A 24710-nucleotide genomic window follows, 5' to 3' on the forward strand; every position below is an offset into this window, starting at 1 on the left:
TCAATAACCAACCGCCAACAATGTCAGGACAACTGAAATCAGCCTGCAAGAAGGGGAAAGTCTCTGAGGGGAAAAAACGGTATTAGAAACAACTGGCATGAGATGAAGATGAAACCATATATATCTTATGAAGCTCTTTGTGGCACGAGAACCTACAGGATTCCAGGAATCCCCCTTTTTCTACCAGTGCTGACAGCAAAATTTACTACTTGAGTTTGAAGATGTATGTTTCAGGGATAAATCACTAAATCTGAAATAAAATGGCCAGTTGTTTCTTTACAAATAAAAACAATTTTTTCCCTATGTAGGTGCAATTTATTACTAAATTTACCATATCCTACTACTTTGCCGCAGAGATGCTAATACCACCACACTCAGAAAATTAAAAATGAATAAGGCAGATGAAAGCCTTTGAGCTACCCTCAGTGGAACATTTGGGAGAAAAATGCATTTCACAGAACGGAGTCAGGCATACATGATTTTCATTTATTTAACAGTGTCGTCATGAGATTCAGGCATCTCCCCTTGCAAGAAATTCTCATTATCAGAGACTAAGAGGTTACCAGTAGGAGCATTAAAAGACTTTTGTAATTCTGGTTTATGATGATTAACTACCCAGTGTAGCAGAAAAGAATGGTTAAACAGCGTCATCACATGTTTCAAGAACCACAAATAAAACTGCAGAAAACCAGGCCAGTCTCATTTATTTTGCCACTAAAAGTGCAGGGAAATACACATACAGTGGTACCAATCCACAACAGCACTTCTGAGAAGTGTTGTCAGGGAAGAAATAAAATACACGCATTTGTTTTCCCCATGGCCACTGTCATAGCCAAATGACTGAGACACAAGATATTCCATTAAATTTACGAAGATGCTCCCTTTTGGCTTGTAAGCATTATAACACCTCACAGCTATGCTGAAATCAGGGTTTTGAGTTCTCTCCACACCCGTGCACAGAGAACTGCACTTGAACACTGCTTGTGTCTCAGACGAGGGAGCCTGTCCTAGACTATTTTCCATAGCTTCAGAAACACTGTTAACTAGTACCATGATTGCTCCCTCGTTGCTGCTGGGTTCCACCCCTTCTAACAATAATCACTCCTCTCACGCCATGGGGTGTCAGGGCAGTGGCAATAGGCAGCCAACACAGAGAGATAAGATTAGCTACTGTAAATGCTCTTAGCCAAACCAACCAATTTGTTGTCAGAAAGTGAAGGAACAAGTGTCTTGCAAAGGAGAAACAAGTAATTGTAAGGGGGATTGGCATTGTCTTTGACATTGCCTTTGACTTAAGTAATTTCTTCACAGTGGAGCTGCAGGATGTCAGTGGTTATTCCTGAGAGCGAAGCTACAGCTTAACCCATCGTGAATGCACGCAAAGCTCCCTCCCATGAAGCACAGCTGTGTGGGTTCTTTATGGTTTTTTTTTTGTTTGTTTTAGTTTTTTTTTGAGAGAGTACAATCATCACAATGTAAATAGAAATGGCTGCACTTGCTCCTTTCACTTAAATCCCTGGGAGACTCAACTAGATCAAACATCTCTTCCCAGACTGTGACAGTCTGAATGACAGGCAGCACCCATTCGGGTACCAGCTGAGGATACTCTGAGTGGTCTGACCAGCAGTGCAATGCGAGGACAGAGTTTAGGGAGACTCTGAGCTCACCTTCTGTCTCACTCACTAGCTTTCTATTAATGATTGTTGCCAAAGCTCAGTCTGCAGAGTCAGCTACCAGCTGAAACAGAAGTCTGAAATTAGCTTGCAAGGAGAGGAAAGTCTCTCAGAAAAAGATGTGAATGAGAAATAAAGTGAAATTGCTCATATAAAAACATTGTGCTGAGCATCAGTCAGGAGGACAGAAAAAGATCCCTCTGACATATGCCCCAGTTGAAGGTTAGCCCAATACTAACACATTAAATAATTAAATAATTTATTAGTAATAGAATACAATAATACAACTAATGCAAATAATGCATTAAATAATGTATTAATATATACTACATTAAAAATGGAAAGAAAAAGGAAAGTTTGATCTATTGTCTCCTTGAGGTTGTACGTTGAGATCACAATGAAGCATTGTGCAAAGAGCCCTGTGCTGTTCCTGACCGCATCTTCTCTAGATGAAGTATAGCCAGTGTAACAACTTAGCATAACCCAAGAAGCAGAGCTTACTAGCTTATGTCCAGCACTGGACCCAATCATCTAGGGTGATGACTGTGTGGGATAGTCACACCAGCTCCACACAGCACTAAACTGAAAGTCTCTGCACCCAAAAACTTTATTTGACATTCACTACAGTCTTTCATTCCTTGTGTTTCACATGGGCTATGGAAACTACAAAACCAGCATTCTTCATCTCCTGAAGAAGACTCCACTTCGGCTTTTCATAAATAAGAGTAATTAGGAAAAACTTTTTGGGCCACTGAAAAGAAAGAAAATGCTGATCCAGTGAAGCAAAACCTGAAAGGTTTGCAGCAAACTTTGCCAGAGCAAGGATTTAAACAGAAGATCCAAATAAGGAGCAACATTCTTACCACCCCTTGCCCACCCAATACCATATCGCTGAATCGAGGGACAAACCTCCCACTAACTTAATTGTCATGGCATCAAGGCATGGTAGCGACACTCAATCTCCCCTTACAAATGCTGCCTGTGAAAGTTACTTCCCTAAACAATGGCACTATGTTTATGTGGGGGAAGTTGGAGAAATGTATTTATTTTTTCATTTGCAAATCATCTATCACTGCAGCACAAAGTAAAATGGAAGTTTTAACATTCAGCTGAGTTTAAATACAGAAAATAACACTGTTACTGCAGAGGATTTTCATAAACTCATGATGTAATCCAATTCAAAACCCCTACTCATTTTCAGAAAGTGACCTGTATCAAAAACTATAGCCTCTTCTGCAGATCTCTTTCACATTTCTTATCACATTCTGTGTTACACTGTTTCATGCATTAAAATTACTGCAGACCAAAACTTAAAATGGACTATGGTGCAGCATTCACCTTTCACAACTTACATCACGCACAACTTTAATCAACTTTCTGAAGGGATGCAAAGTAAAGTTAATATAAGAAAGAAATACTAAAAAGAAAGAAAGAAAGAGAAAGAAATAAAACAACAAAGTACATAAAGACACAGTCTGATAGGATTTTATCAATGTAATTACAAATGCAGCAAAGCTGGCTATTTGTGAAATTTGCAACTTTCTGCACAGAAAATGGAGAAGGGCCAAAGTTTTGTTAATCAGTGACTGCAAAAATCTGTTTGGAATTGTATGTACTCAGCTAATCGAATATTTTCATCTGCTCAGAACAGCTACGTTGCAGCTGACTGGTTGGAGAGTGAAGAAAATCAGGTAAAAAAAAGTTAAGTGGATGTGACTGCCAAAAAGGAAGAGATTATAAATCAATAGGAAATAGCATTCATACTTTTCTTTGTATGGAGCATCTTTCTGCTCATCTAAGCCTTTTAAAGCCCTTCAACAGTCCTTTTAATATAGCAGCAAATAATCCTGGATATACTGCATGTCTGACCCAGGTTTTACTTCAGCTTTATCCTGTTTTCTTATTTCCAGTAATACATCACCTTTGCATTACAGCCTCTCTGGAGCCCAAGCAATTCACAACTAATCACTGAAATGAGCAAGCTATTGTAAAAGGCTTAACAAGCTCTACCCCTCGGTCTTGCATTGTGATTACCTCAGAATAATTACTTCTGGAGATAACTGATGAAGATCATATTAGGCTAAGGCAAAACAGAGATCCGGCTAAGTGTAAATCAATTATAGCTGAAAATAGAGGAGAGGGGACAAAGATATTACAAGACTATTGCTATTATTTATGGAGCAGTCGTGGAGAATTCAAATAATTTATTATACTTACAATAGCTGTCGGAGTTGAAGCCAGCACACAGTAGAGCACAAGAGGTGAAATGAAGCTCTCATCCTCTGTTCCAGGGTATGGTTTCATCAAATTGCCATCCTGACAGAAGAAACCTTGGATATGCACCTGAAAAGTATCGGTGCACTCGAAGTAGTAGGCAAGCAGAACAGTCCCAGCCATGATGACAAGCTGAAAATACAGCATGGTCACACAGAGACATTAGTTGCTTTTTTAACAGATGCAGCTATGCCTTCCAGCTACTCTAGTCCTGCAGACCATCCTCCCTTTATCGTCACCCCGACAGCCCTTGCAATACTGGCGTGTGAGTGTGTGTGTTTCTGCGCGTCCGCTTTGCAACATCTGTTACATAAACCTTTTGGCAAATGACACTAATGAACATCTCAGATAGGAGTGGGTCCGTAACACGGCTTGTAGAGGGACGGGAGCTTTGACAGCTACTTTATCAAAGGGCACGTGAGTGTCAACGGCTGCAACAATCAATGAAAGCTAGCAGGACGAGGGGCAGCGCTGCAGGAGCCACCAGCGACAAGCTAAAACCTGTGCACAGCGGTAGGGAGCTGGAAAGGATTATTACAAAGGATAAAGGAAGCTAAAGCCAAAATGCTTCCCCGCTGCAGCTGCAAGCTGGGGAATGAGCACCCTGTGCTAATCCAGAAGAGCCCTCTGTGTCCCAAATGAAGACTCATCCAGAAGGAAATCTGCCTCCTGCCACTCACCTTTCCTTGGAGCTGGTGCTTACGAGTAAAGCTTTAGAAGTCTACTCAGAAATCCTGACTCCCCCAACAACTGGTTCCAGTGCCTGGCTTCCCCACTCCATCACAGCTACTTTTGAAAAAGACTCTGGCTTGAGTCTGGATCTTCATCTTTACACATATAAACTGCAAGGAGCCTTTCTTGTCTCGTTTTTGGTAGTTTATTGCTGGCTAAATGGGATGATTGGAAAACCTCAGCTATCAACTTTTTTGTATATATCCACAGTTACTGCGCATGAGCTATGGCCAGTGTCTGTGTCAGCTTCCCACACTGCTTCAACAACACATCTCAAAACTACCTCTCAAAGGTTGTCACCAATATCACCTCATGAAATTAAGCGGATACACTAATTCATCATTCTTGTTCCCTCTCTGCAAGATGCAAAGGAAATCTCACGTCACAATCCTCATTACTTACAAAAATAATGATTTGGAAATTATGACAATTACAGGATCTGGTTCAGGATCCTCTTTATAGAGACTAGTTCCTCCCGCCACTATTACAAGAGTTGTCACATATACAAGTTATCTGGCCACACCACAGAAAATAATAATAATAAAAAATAAAGTGAAATAACAAACTTCGAAGTGGCTTGTTTTCAGTATTTTGCCTCCAAGATTTCTGCATGAAAACTGTGTTGCTGTGAGATTGTTGGAAGAACAGACCTTTAAAAAATAATTTTGGCAACTCCGTCTCAAAGACACACTTACAAGCTATCCACGCATTACTTTGGCCTAACCTTGCACATAGCTCTGACATACAAGCCAGCCACTAAAGTCATCGTATATTTCAGTGGGTGTTTAAGACTAAAATCAGAAAAAAATGTGAAATCAGAGAAATCACTGATGAAAGTAGAAGATCACAGAATCAGAGTGGTTGAGCTTGGAAGGGATCTCTGGAGGTCACCTGGTCCACCCCTCCTGCCCAAGCAGGGACACCTTGAGCCCATTGCCCAGGACCATGTCCAGGCAGATCCTGAATATCTCCCAGGATGGAGACTCCACAGCCTCCCTGAGCAACCTGTAAGATAGACTTAAGCAGGGCAAAGTGAAGCCAAAGTTCAGAGATTCTGCACCCTCCCCCATTTTTTACCTTCAAAATTAGCGATATAATTTTGTAGCCAAATTCTAAAGACCATAGACTAATTCCACTCCTGGAAAATACAGCCTGGATTGTTTAATGTTTTTAGCTCAACCAATTCACTCTATGGATTCAAACATCAACTTCTGCTGATTACAGAATTATGGTACCAAGTGAAATTTATATAGACAAAGCACACAGCCCCTTTTCAGAAGCTCAAGCAAGTAGGAATCTACATAATTATTTCCCCAAAAGATGCATATTCTCTCTTTCTCCCACCCCGATTTACAGCATGAATGTAATACATCAACATAAAATGTTAATCAAGCATTTGTTTTCTGGAGATTTTGGCTTTCTTCTGATGATTCAGTAACTTTAAGATCCAGAACCTTGAAATCTACCACCCCACAATGAATTGCAGATAACCTAACCGTGTGTGGTCAGTACAAGGCAGTTGGCTCTCTGCTGCTCCTTCCTGCTCACACTTCTATGTCCTGCGGTGTCCCCTGGAGACAGCTGGAACTGGCTGGAAACTCAAAAGATTTAGTCTGTGTATTTTTTCCTGTGCAATATCTACCTCTAAAGGTGTGTGAATAAATGTATTCTCTCATGTAATTTTATCTGGATCGTGTAGTAATAGCTTTAGATGGAACTGCTAGAGTATTCAATTTCTTAAATGTATAGCTGAAAAAGCACTTACTTTTTTCAACTTTCATTGTTTATCCTGACATTTTCAAGACCCCATACCTGCCCAAAAGGATTTTTTTTTAACAAGCGTACAGCAAGATGCTGTTATTTGTGTATTCTCCAGAGACCTTTACAGCATCCTGGATGAGTCAGTGGGATTCCCTATAAACAAATACAGTCCTATAATTAAGGACTTAGGAGACCTGAATTTAACTCCTTGAGCAGCTATAGATTTCCTGATCAACCTTGGGCAACTCAGTTTTCTGCATTAACATCAGAGGAAGGCAATGACACGATCACTACTCTACCCGACGTGCCCAGATAAACACATTAGAGATTACAGGATGCCTGGATATAGAAGTATTTAAGCTCAGTTCCAGCACCTCACATGCCCAGTGCTGCCAGAAGCAATCTGGCCCACCCCTCCTACCCCACACACCCCCAGACATGCTTTAGGTTGCCCGCCCCAGCCAGCAGACACAGGGAAGAGATGGTACAATAGAGACAGCTGGTTTTTCCCGTTACTGGGAAAGGGAGAAAGCAAGTACTGAACATATACCCTTCTCTGGATGTCATATGCAAAAAACCACTTTTCAAAAAATGTGCTTTTTTGATACAGGAGGAAAATTTCATTTATCCCAAATGTGTTCTCTACCCAGTGGTTGCACAACTAACTTTGACCTTCCCAGTGCCAAATGCTGCCTCAGTGCTGCATGAAAACCCCTCCTGTGTATAAAATACAGCTGTACTCTGACTTATGTCAATACCACCTACAACACCACAGATACCTCAGTAATAAACCCAATCCCAGCTACACTTCGGTTTCTGTGTTTTGTTCTTTTGAGAAAGAAAAAACATATTATCTGCAAAAAGAGATCTGAATTGTGAAAACACCAGATCCCATAGGTGATGCCCATCATCTGAGGGAAACAGCAGACATCAGAAATTAGACCTCCAGCTCAACAGACCCTACCACAGTCCCATGATGACAAGCGATGTGAGGTACAGAAAGGACCGTTCAGCTACTACCACAAATGTAAGCAAAATTTTCGCTGCTCATACAGCCAGTGAAGACCTGACCACATCTGGGTGGCATGTTCCTGTGCCTCATGTTGAGTACTCACTGCTCTAAGCAGCTTCTCAGCAAAAGGCAACCAGAAACATGGAGAACTTCTCTCCTTTTTCCCTTTCCTTCCCTTTTTTCCTTTCCCCTTTCCCTTCCACTTGGTGACTATTTCATATGTATTTATTGTGGCATGTGTGAGGTTTTTTGCTTGTCTGTGCAGAGGAAGTTCTAACTGTAACTGCTCAGCAGTGGTAATTTGTGACTGGGGAATGATCGGGCACAGAGGGCAAGAAGGCCCAGCTGCAAAAGGGGTGGAACTGGCTGGACGCAGGGATGCCAGAGACGCGAGGACGCCCTGCAAGGGAGTGAAGTTTCCCTTGGTGATGAGATAAGGAACAGTGGCAGCTGTTGTCTTGTAGGTTGTCTTGTAGCTCGTCTTGTGTCCCAGACATGCTGCGAGTGCCCCGGGGCCACCTCTGGGCAGAGCTGGGCTGGGGGATGGACCAACGGCCAGGCTGAGGTGCCCCATGCAACCGCCCAGGGTACGGGTGCTGGTGCAAGCGGATATAAGGAATCTGCTCTGTGATGCGTCTTGGCAGACTCCATGTAGAAGTGCATATTGCGGTAGGACCTGCCCAATGCGTTGTTCATTAAGTTTTTCTTTCATATTTAAGCACAAACATGTGTTTAATTAGCCTCAAGGGGTACCATAAAAATTCTCCAACATTTGTTTTGATTTACTGGTCAGAGATCCTTAATCAACTTCAGTCACCTAATCTTTTTCCATTTCTAAAGCTAGGACCTAAAATAACAAATGCACAAATCCCTGATTTTTGTAGCCACAGTCATTTTGCAGCAGATAACAACTTTGCCTTTTTTCTCTGTTTTCAGGTTTGCGGTCACTGAAGGAAGCAGTAAAGAAGAACAGGTAGGTTGACTTAAGATAAAGACACAAAACAGTCAGTTACGTAATTCAGAAAACACAATGCAGTTTAACACTGACATTTTACAGGGTTTATTTATTAATCCTTATCAACTCATTTCCCTGAGTTTACTTGGGAAAAATTTAAAATGCTCAATAATTCAGTTTAGAAAAGCAGCCAATGAATACAAGTGTCTAAGGTGCTTAATGGCCTCCATTACCACAGTATTTAACCATGTCATAATCCTTAATATTTATCATCACTACTCCATTGTAAGATAAGAAAATGCTCTTATCACCATTTTACAGAGAGGGGACAAAAGCAGAGGAGATAAAATGACTGCCCTTAGGTCACAGTAGAGCCTGTGGCACAGCCAAGATTTACCTTTCTTCTGAACCAGATTTTTCTGGATTAGTCAATAATCTGCACATGAAAAAGCTTAATGATATATGCTTAGGTCCCGATTCTGCAGAAGCTCATTCGTGATTGCGTTAAGGAAACACATCATGTGCCTTATTCAGCCCCATTTAAAAACTCTTGCTTGGTTTTAGATCAAGCTTGACAAGCTGGACTCAAACAATTGGTGTGTGTTTTTTCCTCAAAGCCAGCTATTTAAATGGATTAATTCTGTAGCACTTAACACCTGTCCCTCGCCACACCATTAAATTCTGCACCGCTCTACAAGCTCATGCTTCTGTCCTTGAAGACCTTCCTATCACTGCACACCCTTCTTCCTCTTTAAGTTGTGGGAGTTCTCCGCAATCAAAAAATCACTTTCTTAAATGTCCAAGAAATATGAAGCAAGTCTTGCAATCTTCTTTGGGCAATTGGTAATTGTTTAGTGGAGGTGCTAATCAGGTATTAGTGTAATATTGTGTCCTGAGAAAAGAAAGAGAATCTTCAAAGTAAGCAGTACAATTCAGTCACACTAATCCCAGGGCTACTGGGATACATCCAGAAATCCTCCCCTTCACCTTAATACTCTGACAGCATAACTCAAGAGACTACTGCACCTCCAAAACAAAATTATTACAATACCAGATAGTGCAACTGAAGTCTGAGACTGCATACACTCTCTTCATTCACTGCAAAGCACTTCCCAGTTCCCTTAACAACAATCAGGTGGTCTTTTTTTTTTTTTTTACTGTTACCCATAGAAAAGAGGCCTCTGTTCTGCAAACAAGAAAGCAAGAGACCAACTCCATTTGGGAAAGGGACACAGAGCTGTAAAAGACAAGAGATTAATGTTAAAAGACAGTAGACCCAGTGGGAGACAGAGCTTTTTGATCAGCCTATACTGAAGACTCCCCAGAGTTCTTAATAGAAGAGCACAAAATTGAGGGAGAAAAGGAAGAGGTGGTAAAAATTTCTCGTGTACTCTCTAGCCATACAATCTCTATGTCCTGTGAGACAGGCACATGGCCAAAAATCTCCTTTTGCTGTGTTTGTCACTCATATAAATCATAATACAAATCTATATGAATGAACTTGAAAATCCCCAAATAGTGCTGGTATTATACATAAATAGGTAAATTCTTTCATCTTATCAGCCTTCCCACATGCTACTGATAATATATCTTACAATGCCTTTAATGTGCATGACTGATAATTGGAAAATTGTTCTGGCACACAAATAAAAGACTACATTTTTATTCCTTCTGAAAGAAACCAAACCAGTATTTTGCATGAGGTGTTCCTTAGCAGATAGTCAATAAGATACCTATTGATATCCTTGCTCAGTTATTTGTTTCAAGCAAATTTGTTTCCAGTTAATGAACTGAAACTGTCACAATTTCATAAGCAGAGCACCACAAACCTGCATGAGTGTTTTCAACTCTTGACACACATGCTGTGGCTCACGGTTCCACCCATTTTAAGCAGATTTCCACCTCCCCTTCTGAATAAACTCTAGTGACCAATTGTTATGCAAAGCCTGAAAAATTTTGGCATGCTTTTTTGAGCTAGGTGATGAAAGCATGACTCTTGGAATAGACACACTGGAGCATCCAACACTCACAGCGTATGTGTGTCATGAAAACAGGCAGGTGAGCTACGTATAGGACTCCTAAGTTACTGCTGGAAGGAATTGTTAAAAGTGTGTCTTTGCTTTCTACCTGATAATATCAGAAATATTTAACTGTACATCCCAGACTGTTTTGCCCAGGGATGGGTCTGGGTCCTTCTCTGTGAAGGAAGCCAGGCTGTTTTTACTTGGAGATGGGAATTCTAGTCCTGACAATGCAGTAGAGGGATGTGAGAAGCAGAGCAAATTGGAAGAATTCAGATGGATTGTTAAATTTCATGACCCACCTTTACCTTTCTAAAAGAGATAAAGCCTCTATCCAAAAATCACTGAGGCTGTTTCGTGATGTATCCTGATTAGGGTGATGCTTCAGACACTCATGCTGGTTCAGGGGTCAAGAATTTTTTTGTAAGTGATGTCTGTATTTATTCATGGCCAACTGATATCCACTTACTAAACCATCCTTCACCTGATACAGATTTGCTACCTCTAGTGTTTGTACCTGACATAAATAGGGAAAGAAAACATCTCATTAGTTATATTTTGTTTTCTTGAATAATCAAACTTACTCCAAATACTGGCAGAAGAATTACAGGCTCCTGGAAAATACTGGATTTGTATTATTACACAATAATTTTACTTAAAACAATTACTTTGACAAAGTTTCTCACAGTATGTCTCTGGGAATTTTTTCAGGACTCCTGAAATTGCCTATGCTGAAACCCCAACTATAACTTCTTAAGAAGGGTCTACATTTTCACACTGTAGAGTGGTCAAGTGGTAAGGAAAACGTTAAACACCCCTTCAGACAAGCCTATCCTTACTTCTTAACAAAGAATATGGAGACAACGATTAATAAGAAGTCCATCTGATCCAGATGTGCTAGCAGCTAAAAGGCCTGTTTTCACACTGAGGTGTGAAGGTAGTAGGCACATATCTCCCATTAGCTTTAACGGGAGTTAGCACTGTGGATTCTTCAGGGATCAATAAAAGCCTCGGTCTTTACAGCAGTTTGTTAAGCATCTGTCCTCTACCATTTTATCACAAATGACATGCCTTAAAAGGTTTAATCTTCACACTTCTGTAGCATATCCAGGTCTGTAGAAAGAGGAAGAGCGTATTAGACAGTAAAGGCTCTTACAGTCTCTGACTGCAGTGAATTAATGTTTTTAATGGATGGTAAGGATCTGGCCGACTGCATAATCTTTTAGGTTGCCAAGGGATTGGATGCAGCAAATAATCTACTTTTTATGAAAATATTACAAAAAAAAGATAAAGCAGCTAGAGGAATGTGTAATGAACAAATACTTCACTAGGAGACATGAGAAAACCTATACTGGACTTCCACTTAATGGTAAAATAATTCCAAGTGAATAGTTCCATTATGCCAAATAATCACATATTTTACACTGTCAGAATCAATACGAAAGCCAACGATCTTTCTAAGCTGCCTCTCTTCAGAAATGTTTTCTCTCCCTCACCTGATACAACTGACTGCAATCTGATTCTAAAATCAGCTTTCCTAAGCAACTGTGGCAGACAAAAGTCATGGTCTGTTCTGCGAGCAGCCAATTACAGGACATGGCTTTGTTACGGGAGTTTTTAAGTCCAGTCAGCATGGTGGCACAAGCTGGAAAGCTGCGTGGAGGGAGAGGGGTTATTAGCACACACAGGCTTTTGAAGCTGGGGCTGTGCAGAAATCAGAGTGGTCTCTGCAGAGCTTCTTACAAGTCCATTTCAAGAACTAATTGTATTATTTTACCATTTTAGTAATTAAGTTGGGACTAGGTATAGTTCGTAAGGTGGAAGAAGACACTCTCAGACAAAAGAGGACTTTACATCTTCCTAAGGCACTTGTTTCAGGAAAAGAAGTTTTGTGAGAGTAGCATGGCTCTGAAAATACTGACACATGCTTAAAAACTGTTTCACCTTCTTTTTTATATAACAGTCCTTGAAGAACTTCAATGTGCTACACTGCAGAAACTTAACGTTACCTAAGAGCTCATCCATATAAAGAAGCCAGATTTCTCCAGCCCTAGCTGTGTAGTTAAAGCAGTACAGTTCTCCTAATGGCAACAGAGACATAAAGGCATAAAAATGCTGTAACCGGTACAGCTTTTTCTTAGGTAGGAAATCAAGTAACAGTATGAGGCACCTTGATTATCAGGTGTAACTCAGTCCACTCTACATACTGCTCCAACTCTCTCAGCTTAAAATAATGGTTTTCAACCTTTTAATTTCTAGACTCTCATATTTTACCAGTAATTAAGTTAATTAATAATCATTCTTAAGTAATAAATTTAAGCCTACTTTCTTTGACAGGTAACTGGTACCCATGGATCAATCACAGGCTGAAACTTGAAGGGAGGAGGGACGCCTACCCACACGCTGTGCTGTGTGTTCTAACAGTGTAATAGTTTTTATGTAGCCAAGGTCTGAGTATAAAAATGAACCAAGCCCAAAGCATAGAGACAAATATCTTTGCATTTGCTCAGGTACCCAGGTAGGATAGGAATAATCAGAGATACTGGGTCCAGTTTGTTGGAACCAGTGTTTGTTAGAAGACTGATGCAGAGCTGGCGGATTCCTGAACTCCAGTTGCATGGGTCCATTACAAACTATAATCCTCTGGTACTCCTATTAATTAAAAAGACATTTTTCTCCTGGCATCTGTCTTTTCAAAGTTAATAATTCTCCACATCGACACAAAAATCTAAGCTGCATATGACCTCCACTATTATTTTGGGTTTCCACTAGAGATGGGTGTGCTTGTAATGGCTTTTGTTTCTGCCTCCTCCATTGATTCTTTCGGGACCTGTAAGAAGATGGGAGGAAGACCACCTTCACATCCATGGTGCTCCTGGGCAGACACCTGGCAAGGGCACCTCCTACAGGTATTGCAACAGTAGATGGAAACATGGGCTGTTCCAGGAGGAGTGAGAAGAGCTCAGAAAACATCCCCCACTCTTCTGAGGGAGCAATAACGACATGCCATGAACAAACTCGGTAATTCCTGGGCTACCTTCCCTCTCAGACTGCTGACAAGGATGCGAGAGCATGTTCTAACCTTTGGCATGATTCCTCTGACATCAGCACTGAAAGTTGTGTAAACTTGAGAGGAGACAAGGTGCCGCATCAGATGAATGCATCACATGATGCCGCCCTGTCAAAAAAACCTCAGAGAGTCAACAGATTTTCCTAGATCCACTGAAATCTGACACTGACTTTATCAACTAAGAAAGATAAATGACATCAATAGCAGTTTGCCCTCCTTTCTCTATCCTACATATCCTACTCACTCAGCACACTTCTCCTTTGTGGTGGATCCTGTACCGGATGCCCAGATGTTAGGGGTCAGATAGCATTCCTCGTTCTGTTTTCATGGTGAGACTGCGACACCATTGAACAACGCTCCACAGTCCTTTCACTGATAAAAAGCAGTGCTTCAATGCTACAAAATTTCCTGGCCTTTTCCCACACATTCTTCTCTCTTAACGTTTCAGTACTACGACACACGTGCAGAAGTGTACCGTATGTACGACACTGCTGCATAAAATGCCCACCCTGCTGTGAGCTGCAACAGTCTTTCTGACTTCTCAATCTCTCTGAATTCCTGCTGAACGGGAAAAATGCACAATTCTCTGCATTCATAAGGCAGTATCTGTGCAAGCTATTGATGGCTGGGAGCAGAGCTGGCGTGGGCAGGTATCAGTTTCGCTGCAGAATGCCTGATCTTTGCCTGGGACCATGCACACAGCGGGGACCAGAGGGCATCAGGAGTGCCTCTGTCCCACCCCTGCCCAGCTTTCTCCCAGGGGTTTGTGGTCCCAATACTCTGTCTTGTAACAGCCTGACCCTGCTCTCACGGCATTCATCACACCCCTGACGAGCTCTGCTGCCTTGGGACAGCCTTTTTACATGAGCTCTGCCCGTGAAAGGCTAAACTCACTCCTTGATGCTTGAAAGGGACAACACAGGTCTCCTCACTCCCTTCAGAGGGAATGACACACAGGGGTGGAAGTCCCTACAAGCTTTAGGTGGTCAGCCAATGCTACGGACAATTGCACAAGATTTTATGTACCTCAGAGAGGCAGGGAGATGAATGGACAAAAAGGAAAGATTCAGCAGCACAGGTGTTGGAAACTGGAAAAAACACGGTAGTCTCTTTTTACTCACTAACAGCAAAGGAAAAGCATTTCCCCCGTGGCTTGAAGAGGGAGGAAATGACTCCCCAGAGCTCTTATGGAATCAGGTAATATCTGTGTTGCCATATGCAAGAGAGTCTCTACAAAAATCAGTACTAATGATATCTTTTCTTTAGCTAGAAAATAGATAATAAATGCTGTGAAAAGGCCTATCATTTAGCTCCCCCTAGTATAACCCTGCATAGCAATACATCTGTTCAACCTCTTGCAATTTCTCTATTTTGGCAAGCTATAGTGCATTACAATAATCCCCCTTCTTTACAAAATGTTAAAGATTCCTTCTCTCCTTTAAGATTTAGTTCCTACAAGTCATGCTACATCACTTTGTCCCTTTTACTAAACAAATACTAGAAAGGGTTCATGTGTGACAATTATAAGGACTTTTTTGTTACTGCTTTTATGACAGCACAGGCCTTGTTATGGAGCAGACTTAAAAGAAATGTGATTTATTTAACATTAATCCAGTTATGATAAGATATATGCTGGATTTTTTTTTAATTTAAGGGAAGTATTGATGCACAGTACTATTAAATACTGAGCTTGATCCAAGGTAGATCTTTGAAGGCTTATCAGCAGGGGGCATTAATGCGACATTAAATTCCAAATGCCAAACTACCAACCAACCATGCAGAGTCTGTAGTGTTTTATGTTTTTAATATGTTGTTTTCTCCCCTGTATTTTTCACAAGATCATCTCATTTTTTTAAAGTAGAGCTGGAATTCCAGGCCATTTGCTCATAGTAGCAATTTGTTTAACAACCTATTGCAGGCTTCATCCTGATTTTAAAAAGAAGTCTTTGTCCCTGTTTTATTAGTTTAAAAGAGGAGGGGCTGATTTGATGACCAGTAAATTTGCAGCCAGCAATTTCAAAGGGGATTATCTCCAGCAAAAAGAATAGGTGGGTTCAACACTTGTGGAGGATATTTAGTCACGAGCATCAGTTGCTCCCTGACATGAGATTTGAGGAAATGATGGGCAACACCCAACTTTCCTATGCTTGCACTCGGACAGTAGCTACTGACCTGGAGAAGAGAGGTATTTCCAGAAGGCAATTTTTAAACAGCACCGTTTTCCCCTCAGAGTGCCCATTTCACTCTCCACTGACTCTGAGGGAAAAATAACCACGCTGATAATTTAAATTATCAGTTATGAAGAATGAATCTAGGTGTTCATGTCAGGAGGATTTTATCTTGTGTTAGTCTTCCTACACTAACAAACAACAGAAAGAATATACTTTTTTCCCTAAATCTTATTGAAGGCAATTCACAAAGCTTCTCTGTCAGAAAGTCAATGAGCTGGTGACTGAATGGGTCAAAGTTAAAGAGAAAGAGATAACTGGTGTATTGGCTTTACCTCTTGGTCTTTTACTCAGGGTTGATCCTTACCCCTGGCACACCATGGTCTCGTTCTTACTTTGTTCACTGTTAGCATAAAAGTTACTGAATCTGGTCTGATCTTCCTGTATTAAAATCTATGTGTCGTTTACTACAATCCACAGTATGTTCCACATGTGTAGCATAAATTGCCATTAATTTAAAAATTTGACAAGAATTACATTCCTTGGGCTAGCACTGTAAATTTTTTTCTCCACAATAAAAAGCTGGAAATTTAGCTAACATTTTTAAACTAAAGTTGAGATTTTCACATCATCACCTGACTCCAGGAGTGGAATTTTTAAGAAAAATGAGGAATAGTTTTAAATACACAATAACACTGGGACTTAAAGCAACATTCAGATGACACCACATTAAGGTTGTCGATCATTAAGCTGTTTGTCTGCTACAGTATCAAACTACCCTCTAAAATGACTTAGGTCTTGCTTTCAGGTCCAGACCTCTAGCTTTGGCTCCAGTATCTGGGACATCATGGTATGTCCCACACCTTTTCTGTCTCTCATATACACATCCTGTAATTCGCTTAACATATTTTCCTCAGGTATATGCAGCCTCCTGCCTTTGTCATGGCAAAAAACGGTTATGCAGCAGTAAAACAAAACGTGTTCCTCAAATAGCTGTAGTAATAAAGGCCTTCTGAACTTCCTCTGAAACTGGCGGCTATCTTCTCTGTGTGAGAATTAAGACTCCTCTCTTAGCAAAACCTGATGCTTCTACTATAATTTTCCTTTAAGACCCCAGAAACGTGGAGTAGCGTTGGGTCTGATAGCTTTCCTGATAAATGTCAGGATGAGATTTATACAAGCAAGGGGAGAAGAGAATTAAACTTCCATCTGTCAAGAGGGAGAATGTATCAGATTTTTTAATTTTTGTTTTTATTTTGTGAATGAAGAATGTTATCACTATTACCAAGTGTTATTAATACCTCCAAGCCCAAAGTATAGTATATATCTTCCCTTGGGCAGGTCCCATGAGGCTTTTCAGCAGGTGGCGTTAATGCCCTATCCAGTTCCAAATGGCACACAGCCAGGAAACTGCTGCTTCCAGCACTTAACACCTTAAAATGATCAACAAACGATGGCAGAGAGTAAGTAATTTTCTTAGGAGAAAAAGGCTGCATTAAAATGGCATCTGTTCTGAATTATTTTTTTCAGCAACAGAAGCAAAGCATAGATATATTTTGACTACTCTGATATTAAATTAGAAGCCAAGGGCATGTTTTCTTTTCTTTTGATTTGCCCATCAAGGCATCTGCAGAATCAGCATTTTCAAATGAAGAGAACTTTTTAGTGTTCACACTGAACACACTGAACTTTTTAGCGTTCAGGCGTGTACAAGCACCAATAATATGTAAACAGCACCTCCAATGACAAGAACAGGCACTGTTTTCCAAAGCAGCCCTATACAGGTTTCCCCAAGTTTAAAGACTTGTTGTCGCAACTAAGAGAGAGAGAGAAAGGAAAGGGGGAAATACTGAGGTGGCAGATACACATGACCGCTTGGGGCTGAGTGAAAATGAGTTACACCCCAGGACTGGTTATCCTGCAGATCTAGGGCTTGCCCAGAACAAACAGTACAAAATCCTGGGATCATCTTCAGGACTCAGCTCTTACCGACTCCATGAAATCCAGCATCTAACACATTTACTAATGTGTTTTTACTAAAAGTTCTGTTTCAAGCATCATACGACCAGCCACTGCTGGAAACAGGTGCTTTGGAAGAGCTTGTTTGGTTGGAAAACTTGGAATATTTGTTGCTGATTCTTCCACGTGCAGGCTGAGTTCTTTGCATCTCATGAAACTGCCCACAGGAGGGTTAGAAAATAGAAATGTCCTCAAAGAACGGTTTTCCAAACTGTGTTTCAAAGGATTCAGGGTTTGCTCCTCTAAAAAATGAGATTCTGTTCTAAAATACAATAGAGCAACCTCTAGCACTGAGCCAACCAGGCTTTTCCCTCCTAATCTATGTCCTATCCCACATCCCAATGGAAGGCATGTTTTATGAGGCTTCAGTAGGTCCAGTATCTCAGCACTCACTACACTAAACTGCTCCCCAGGCAGTGAGTCCAGGCACTGGATATCTACCTGGAGAGCAGATCTTCCCCCAGTTATCTGCCTCATAATGGATTTCAGTCTGTCTCCCCTGAGCTTAGGGCAGATTTGACAACGACTGTAATGCAAAGCGCATTCTGCAATGCAATAAAGCCTAACACCACTCCTATGAGCACAGGGATCGGCTAGAGCAGCACAGGGACTCAGGTAATGCACAAGCACCCAAATGAGGTATACACTGGGGGGCAGATGGGACAGGATAGGACAGACAGTTGTCCTCTCGTGACATCTTCACACCATGTGAGATATTTTTATGAAAGAGGTGCTTTAGGCATGAACAAGACATTGTATTAATGAAAAGGTTGTCTGGATAAAGTTCTGCAGCTTGCTTTTCACTGGAGATCACTCTGGATCTACCTAATGGTCTGTTCCAGCCTCAGAAATACCTGAATACATGAAACTTGTTGGAAATACTTAAATATATATATCTATATAAAAAATTCAATATAGCAAATATATATATTAAGTATTTTTTTATATATATATATATAAAAATATTCAATATAGCAAAATAATAAAAGTCTTGAAAAACTCAGAGCAACTCCAAAAAGTTTAATGAGAATTTGGTGTTGAATTTGTTCTTCTAACTTGAAACAAGATGTGTTCTTCTGTGAAAGGGCTGTTTTGAGTTTGATTCTTTTTGACAGCAGTTCTTAACCTGGACTATACTGACATGAGTCATCCAGTACACTAGAAACACTGCAATAATCTTGTGGTAATTCATTATCATCTGCCTAATTTCAGTAACCAAAACACAAAATTGCAGCTTGCTTACTTTTGAAGTACCACAGTCATTCCACGAAAAATATGGATTTGATTGGCATACTCACACATTTTGTTTGCATAAGGCTTGTGTGCTCCAGAAGTGTCCAATGCAAGGACTGGCCTGGAAAGTTGAAACGCTGCCCTTGGCTAAAACAAATTCCAAGTTGCTGTACAACCCTGAGAACAGTTCACTGACTGATGGTATTTCACTGTACAAATGGCTCATAAAAGCTGTTAAATCCGTCATGCACTCTAAAGGCATTTTAATCTGACGACTATTTTCACTTATATAGAAGCTGTCAGCAAAATCTATTCCTCAAATGACAAGAAGCAACAGATCCTGACAAGACACAGGATTCTGGCACAACAGACTAATATATCTTTTCAGTATGCTTTTCATGATTGCTCTGTGGTATCTTCGTGTGGTATCTTCAAGCAAAGCTGTTCACTGAGAGATGCAGAGGTGTATTTTGATTTCTGATGTGTCCTTGTAGGTAGAAAAGCAAGCATATTTCTGAAGATTGAAGGGACTGACAGTGGGAGAATCAGATGAAAAGGAGAACTAGGATAAAGCAAAATACAAAAGGAACAAAGATCTGAAGAAAGTGAAAACGAAACCACACCAAAACACAATCCTGACTTTCCCTGTGCTTGTTTTCAGACCGAAAACTGAAATGTTAATGATGGATTGGATGACATTTCTAGCAACACATTTGAGGAAAACATAGTCAAGAGGGGACTTTTTCCCACCCTGATTTCCAGACAAACGGCAAGGTGTGCTACAGCAGAATAGCCTTCTACGTAGTAGTACATACTCCCCTCCCAATGAATAGTTGTTTATTCCTGTACCCTGTGCATCTTTCTTTTCCTGAAGATCATTCCCAGCCTGTTACTTGGAAGAAAGGAGCTACCTTCTTGCAGACAGCTGCCATGAGTCCACAGGCCATTGCCTCATCCACACATTACTCTTCCAGGAAGACCAAAGCAGCTGTAAAAGACCTCCCCATCAGGCTGACAGATCTAAAAGCTGCTGGGATCATATCTGGCCAAAGGAGGGGGAAGCTGTTTTCCACTCAGGGAAAGGACAGAGACTCCACAACCTGCTTCCCTTGCAGTCTCAGGGAAGCACCTCTCCAGGGAAGGAAACCTTACAATACAGTCATAGAGTAACTGTGCATGGTTAGGAAGAGCAGCTCGTCAGAGAGCCCATCCTCTCACCTTCCTCACATTGAGAATACTTTCCAAATCTCCTCTCCCCTCAGACAGTTTTGCCCGTACTTTCATCTCTTTTGTTCTGGTCATCAATCTGCCTGTTAGAAGAGAATCTCCATCAGAAACCAATCCAGTCAGGTTCTTTAAAGATGTCGCTTTGGGCAATGCAAATATGAGTAGAAAGGAAGCCTAACTCCAAAGCAAATCAGTACATACACTCACATTTATATTTTAGTGAACATTGCAGGTAGGCTGGAAAGTTGGAGAGCTGTGAGGTTTTGAAGAACAGCAATAACTTCTATTTTGTTCTTAGACAGAATAGAACAATTGTTCTACAATATTTCTCAACCCAGAAAATCCGATGGCAAATGTAAAGCCTCAGAGAAGCCAAACTTGTAGATACTGTACATTCTTGGGTCCCTTTCTGCTGCCTTTGAAACAAATGGTCATGTTGCCATTTATGTTGAAAGGTGTTAACAGCTGGCCCTTTCTCTGAAAGCCTCATTAATTATGGAAGTGCTCTGGGTAGGTGTTTGGGGTTAGAAATGGGAAAATAATTTCCCAGCAGTAAATGTGTACGCAGAGACAAGAGGCTGCAGTCAGATCCTTTGCCACAGCTGTCTTGCCACAGCAGGGGCTCTCCCTCCACCACCAGTTACTGGTGGTAGCTCCACAAGCCACCTAGGCACATACCAAAAAGCAGCACATTTTATTGCTCTTTTGCTCAGACTACTTAGGAAAATTTTGATAGGCATTCAGATCTCTACTCTCCTTGCAGTCAGAGTGTGCTTACTCGTGTGTGACTGGACTGTTCCTTTCCTTCATAAATGATGCTCTGATAGTTTCATCAATTACAACAAATGACAATTTTAAATTCTTCACCCTGCTGCCAAGTTCTTAATTTATTATTATTAACTACTGCTTGCAGCAGTGTCTCTAATATTCTCCCTCTCTTTCCTACAGTGGCATGGCACTCTGACACATTTTAAGTATCTGTTTAATCCCCCTCCTTTTCCCATACACATGAAAACACTTTATCACATTTTTAAATGACTAATGCTTCAATATTCCTTTCTACTACCTGCTGAAGAAAAGAAGAAAGGAAAAGGCTGAGTAATTGTGTTTCAGAGACAGCAGCTTTACAGATGACTGCATTTATTTATTACTAAAATATATTTTAAAATGTTGTGCCAGTGCCATGGAGCTATAACTTGATAAATGTTTAGTTCTAAGAGAAAACTACTTTCTTCAGCTATGAAAAATTCTGTTGATAGTTCAAGGCCATTGAAAAAAGAAAAGATTTACAAAGAAGAGAAGAGGTGAGTATTCTAGCAGCTACTAGTTTTCTCAGACAAATCTGAGAAAGTCACATCTCCGACCGAAGTAAAAGTCAGGATAAAAGACTTCATACGCAGATGCTGAGATCCTGACCCTAGCTAAAGAAATATCGATAAACAAGTCACTCTGTGCCTCAGTTTCCCCATCCGTAAAACAGAAATACAGCTCCGCTTATAATCCATGTGTTACAGTAGTTATCTCAGTATCAAGGAGACCTGGCAAATGAGAGAACAATTATATGGAGCCACCAGCTACAAATATGTCTGAACAAGGTGCCGGGCTGTCATCTGTAGTTCACAGAATTGCTGGGGTTGGCATGCACCTCTTGAGATTGCCTAGTCCAACCCCCTGGCTCAAAGCAAGGTCAGCTACAGCAGGTTGCCCAAGTCCACGTCCAGGCGTGTTTTAAATATCTTCAAGGACAGAGACTCCACAACCTCTCTGCACCATGTGTCCTGGTGTTCAATCACCCTTAAAGGAAGAAAGCTTTTCATTCTGTTTAAATGCAATTTCCTGTTTCTGTTTGTGCCCACTGCCTCTCATCCTTCCACTGGGTACCACAGAGGAGAGTCTCTCTCCTACTGCAGAGCCCAGCACAGCTCTCCAGATGTATCTCACCAGTACTGGGCAGAGGGGAAGGATGATCTCTGCTGACTTGCTGGCAGTGCCCCTCCGGATGCAACCCAGGACGTTGTTGGCCTTCTTTGCCACAACAGCACGTTGCTATATCATGATCCACTTGTCCACTAGCATCCCCAGGTCCTTTCCCCTTCACAATGAAGAAATCAGAAGTCAAGCCGAATACTCCCAATCACTTTATTGTCCTTCATGTGTTTAGAAATGGTTTCCAGGATTAGTTGTTCCATTGCCTTACCAAGGACTGAGGAGATGCTGACCAGCCTGTAGTTCCCTGGATCACCCTCCTTTCCCTTCTTGAAGATAGGAGTGATATTTGTCAAGATGTCTCCCTCAAGAACCTCTCCCTATCACCATGACCTTTCAAAGATACTCAAGAGTGGCTTGCAGTGACACCAGACAATTCCCATATGTGCATCCTGTTGGGGTCCATGGACTTGTGTCTGTCCAGTTTGTTTAAATGTTCCCTATCCTGATCCTCCTCCACTGAGGGTGGCTACCTTGATCCAGATTTTTCCACCAGTCTAAAGGGCCTGGGATTCCTGCAGGCCAGTCTTACTGAGGCACGGAAGGCACTGAGCACCTTTCAAACTTTTCTGTGCCCCTTGTCACCAGGTTCCCTACCCCATTTAGGAGTGGGCCAAATTTTCCCTAATCTGCTGCTGATACACCTGTAGAAACCTTCTTGTTGCCCTTTACGTTTTTCCTCATCTGATTCAACCCCACTTGAATGGGGTTTTGGCTTTCCTTACCCCACTCCTGCATGCTCAGACAGTGCCTCTGTATTCCTCCTGGGTCACCTGTCCCTGCTACTGCCTCTTCTGCACTTCCTTTTTGTGTCTGAGGTTAGTCAGGAGCTCCTTGTTCATCCATGCAGACCTCCTGCTGCCTTTGCTTGACTTCCTGCTCATCAGGATGGACTAATCTTGAGCTTAGAGGCAGTGATCTTTGAAAATCAACCAGCTCTGCTGGATGCCTCTTCTCTGCAGGGCTGTATCCCATGGGATTCTTCCCAGCAGTTCCTTGAACAGGAACTGTTCTGGGAAGTTTGCTCTCCTGAAATCTAGGTCTATGATCCTGCTTTTTGGCTTGCTCCCTCTTCTCAGAATCCTAAACTCCACCATCTCATGGGCACTGCTGCCAAGAATGTCCCTGACCTTTGCATCCCTGACCTTCACATCCTAGACAAACTCTACCTTGTTTGTAAGTATGAAGTCTAGTAGAGCATCTTACATCGGCAACCTGATCCCCTGTGTTAGGAAGCTGGCATCAGTGCATTCCAGAAACCTCCTGGATTGCTTGGACTCTGCTGTGTTGTCCCTCCAGCAAACATCACGGTGGCTGAAGTCCTGCATGAGGACCAGGTCTGTGAAAGTGAGGCTTCTTCCAGTTGTCTGAACAGCTCATCTACTGCTTCCTGATCAGCCAGTTTATAGCAGACACCCACAACGTCACCTATTTTGGTCTATCAGCTAATTCTGACTCACAAGCTCTCTGCTGGCTTGTCATCCATCCCAAGGCAGATGTGTGATGTGTCCCAGCTGCTCCCTTATATAAAGGGCAACTCTCCCTTCTCGCTGTCCTTCCTGAAAAAGCCTGTCTATCCATGGCAGCACTCCAGTCGTGTGAGCTATCCCACCACATCACCGTGACACCAGGGAAATCCTAGTCCTGCAAAGGCACACAGACCTCTAATTCCTCTCATTTCCTTCCCACAGTGTGTGCATTAGTGTACAGGCACTTCAGAGAGTGACAGTGCATTCGTCCCTGGCCTTAAGTATCGTTAAAGCTAGAGGGTGCAACCCTGGTCTTGAATATTGCCCAACTCAGCAACCGTGATAGCTTGTCTCAAGCTGAAACATTGAATCCAATAATAAACTGCCATTCGCTGGACAAAGAACACTTGCCAATAAGCTAGACAAAGGAAACCTGTTAATGGTATGACCTGCACTGCCTGCCAAGACACCAGCTATAAATACGAGCTTGCTTTGTTAACCCTTTGTGCTGAGAACAGGCTGCTGATGGGTGGACTGGAGGGGCTCCCATCACCACCAACAGGCAGGGATGCCTCCTGTTGCTCAAAAAACCTACTTCTTTCTGCAGAATTGGGAGGATAGTGGTTGGGATCAGAGGTTCAGGAATCAGTTAGTACGTGGTAGGTAACAGTTCTTATTTGCTGACTGAAGCTTGTAATTAATCCTAAGTGAGAGTGAGAGTGTGTGTGTGTGCGCGTATAATCTGATTCTCTCACAGGGGAATCCACGAACCCAAGTCACGAGCTATTAAATGTGTCATGACAGAGTAGCATCCAGCTGTGCTGATTTCCCAAAAATGGCTTGAGAGCTCTCCCTGTCACTTCCTTATTTATGTGCTTATGTTTGGTGGGATCCCACTTCACCCTCTTTTGTTGATTTGTGTCCCTCCTGTTCACATCATGCTGGGCCCTTCGCTCAGTCCTGGTCCTTCACTGGTTCTTCCAACCTGCTCCTTCACTTCCTCACATGATTGTTGGTCATTATCTTCCCTCCCCCATCAGTTTAAGCTCTCCTCTCCAGGTTGGCCAGCCTGTTGGCAATGATGCTTTTGGTCAGGCTGATCCCCTTCCA

At 41.7% G+C, this 24710-nt stretch overlaps 1 protein-coding gene across 1 annotated transcript in view; it reads right to left on the bottom strand.

The window, feature by feature from the left end:
• Nucleotides 1-24710, bottom strand: part of PLPPR1 (phospholipid phosphatase related 1) — a 135142-nt gene that overhangs the window by 31283 nt on the left and 79149 nt on the right. The window contains exon 3 of the mRNA XM_075138401.1: nt 3891-4079. Within this exon, the coding sequence (XP_074994502.1) occupies nt 3891-4079 (189 nt within the window). The remainder of the gene's footprint in view (nt 1-3890; nt 4080-24710) is intronic.

The sequence above is a fragment of the Calonectris borealis genome, chromosome Z (genome assembly GCF_964195595.1).
Source record: "Calonectris borealis chromosome Z, bCalBor7.hap1.2, whole genome shotgun sequence".
Taxonomy (NCBI): Eukaryota; Metazoa; Chordata; class Aves; order Procellariiformes; family Procellariidae; genus Calonectris; species Calonectris borealis.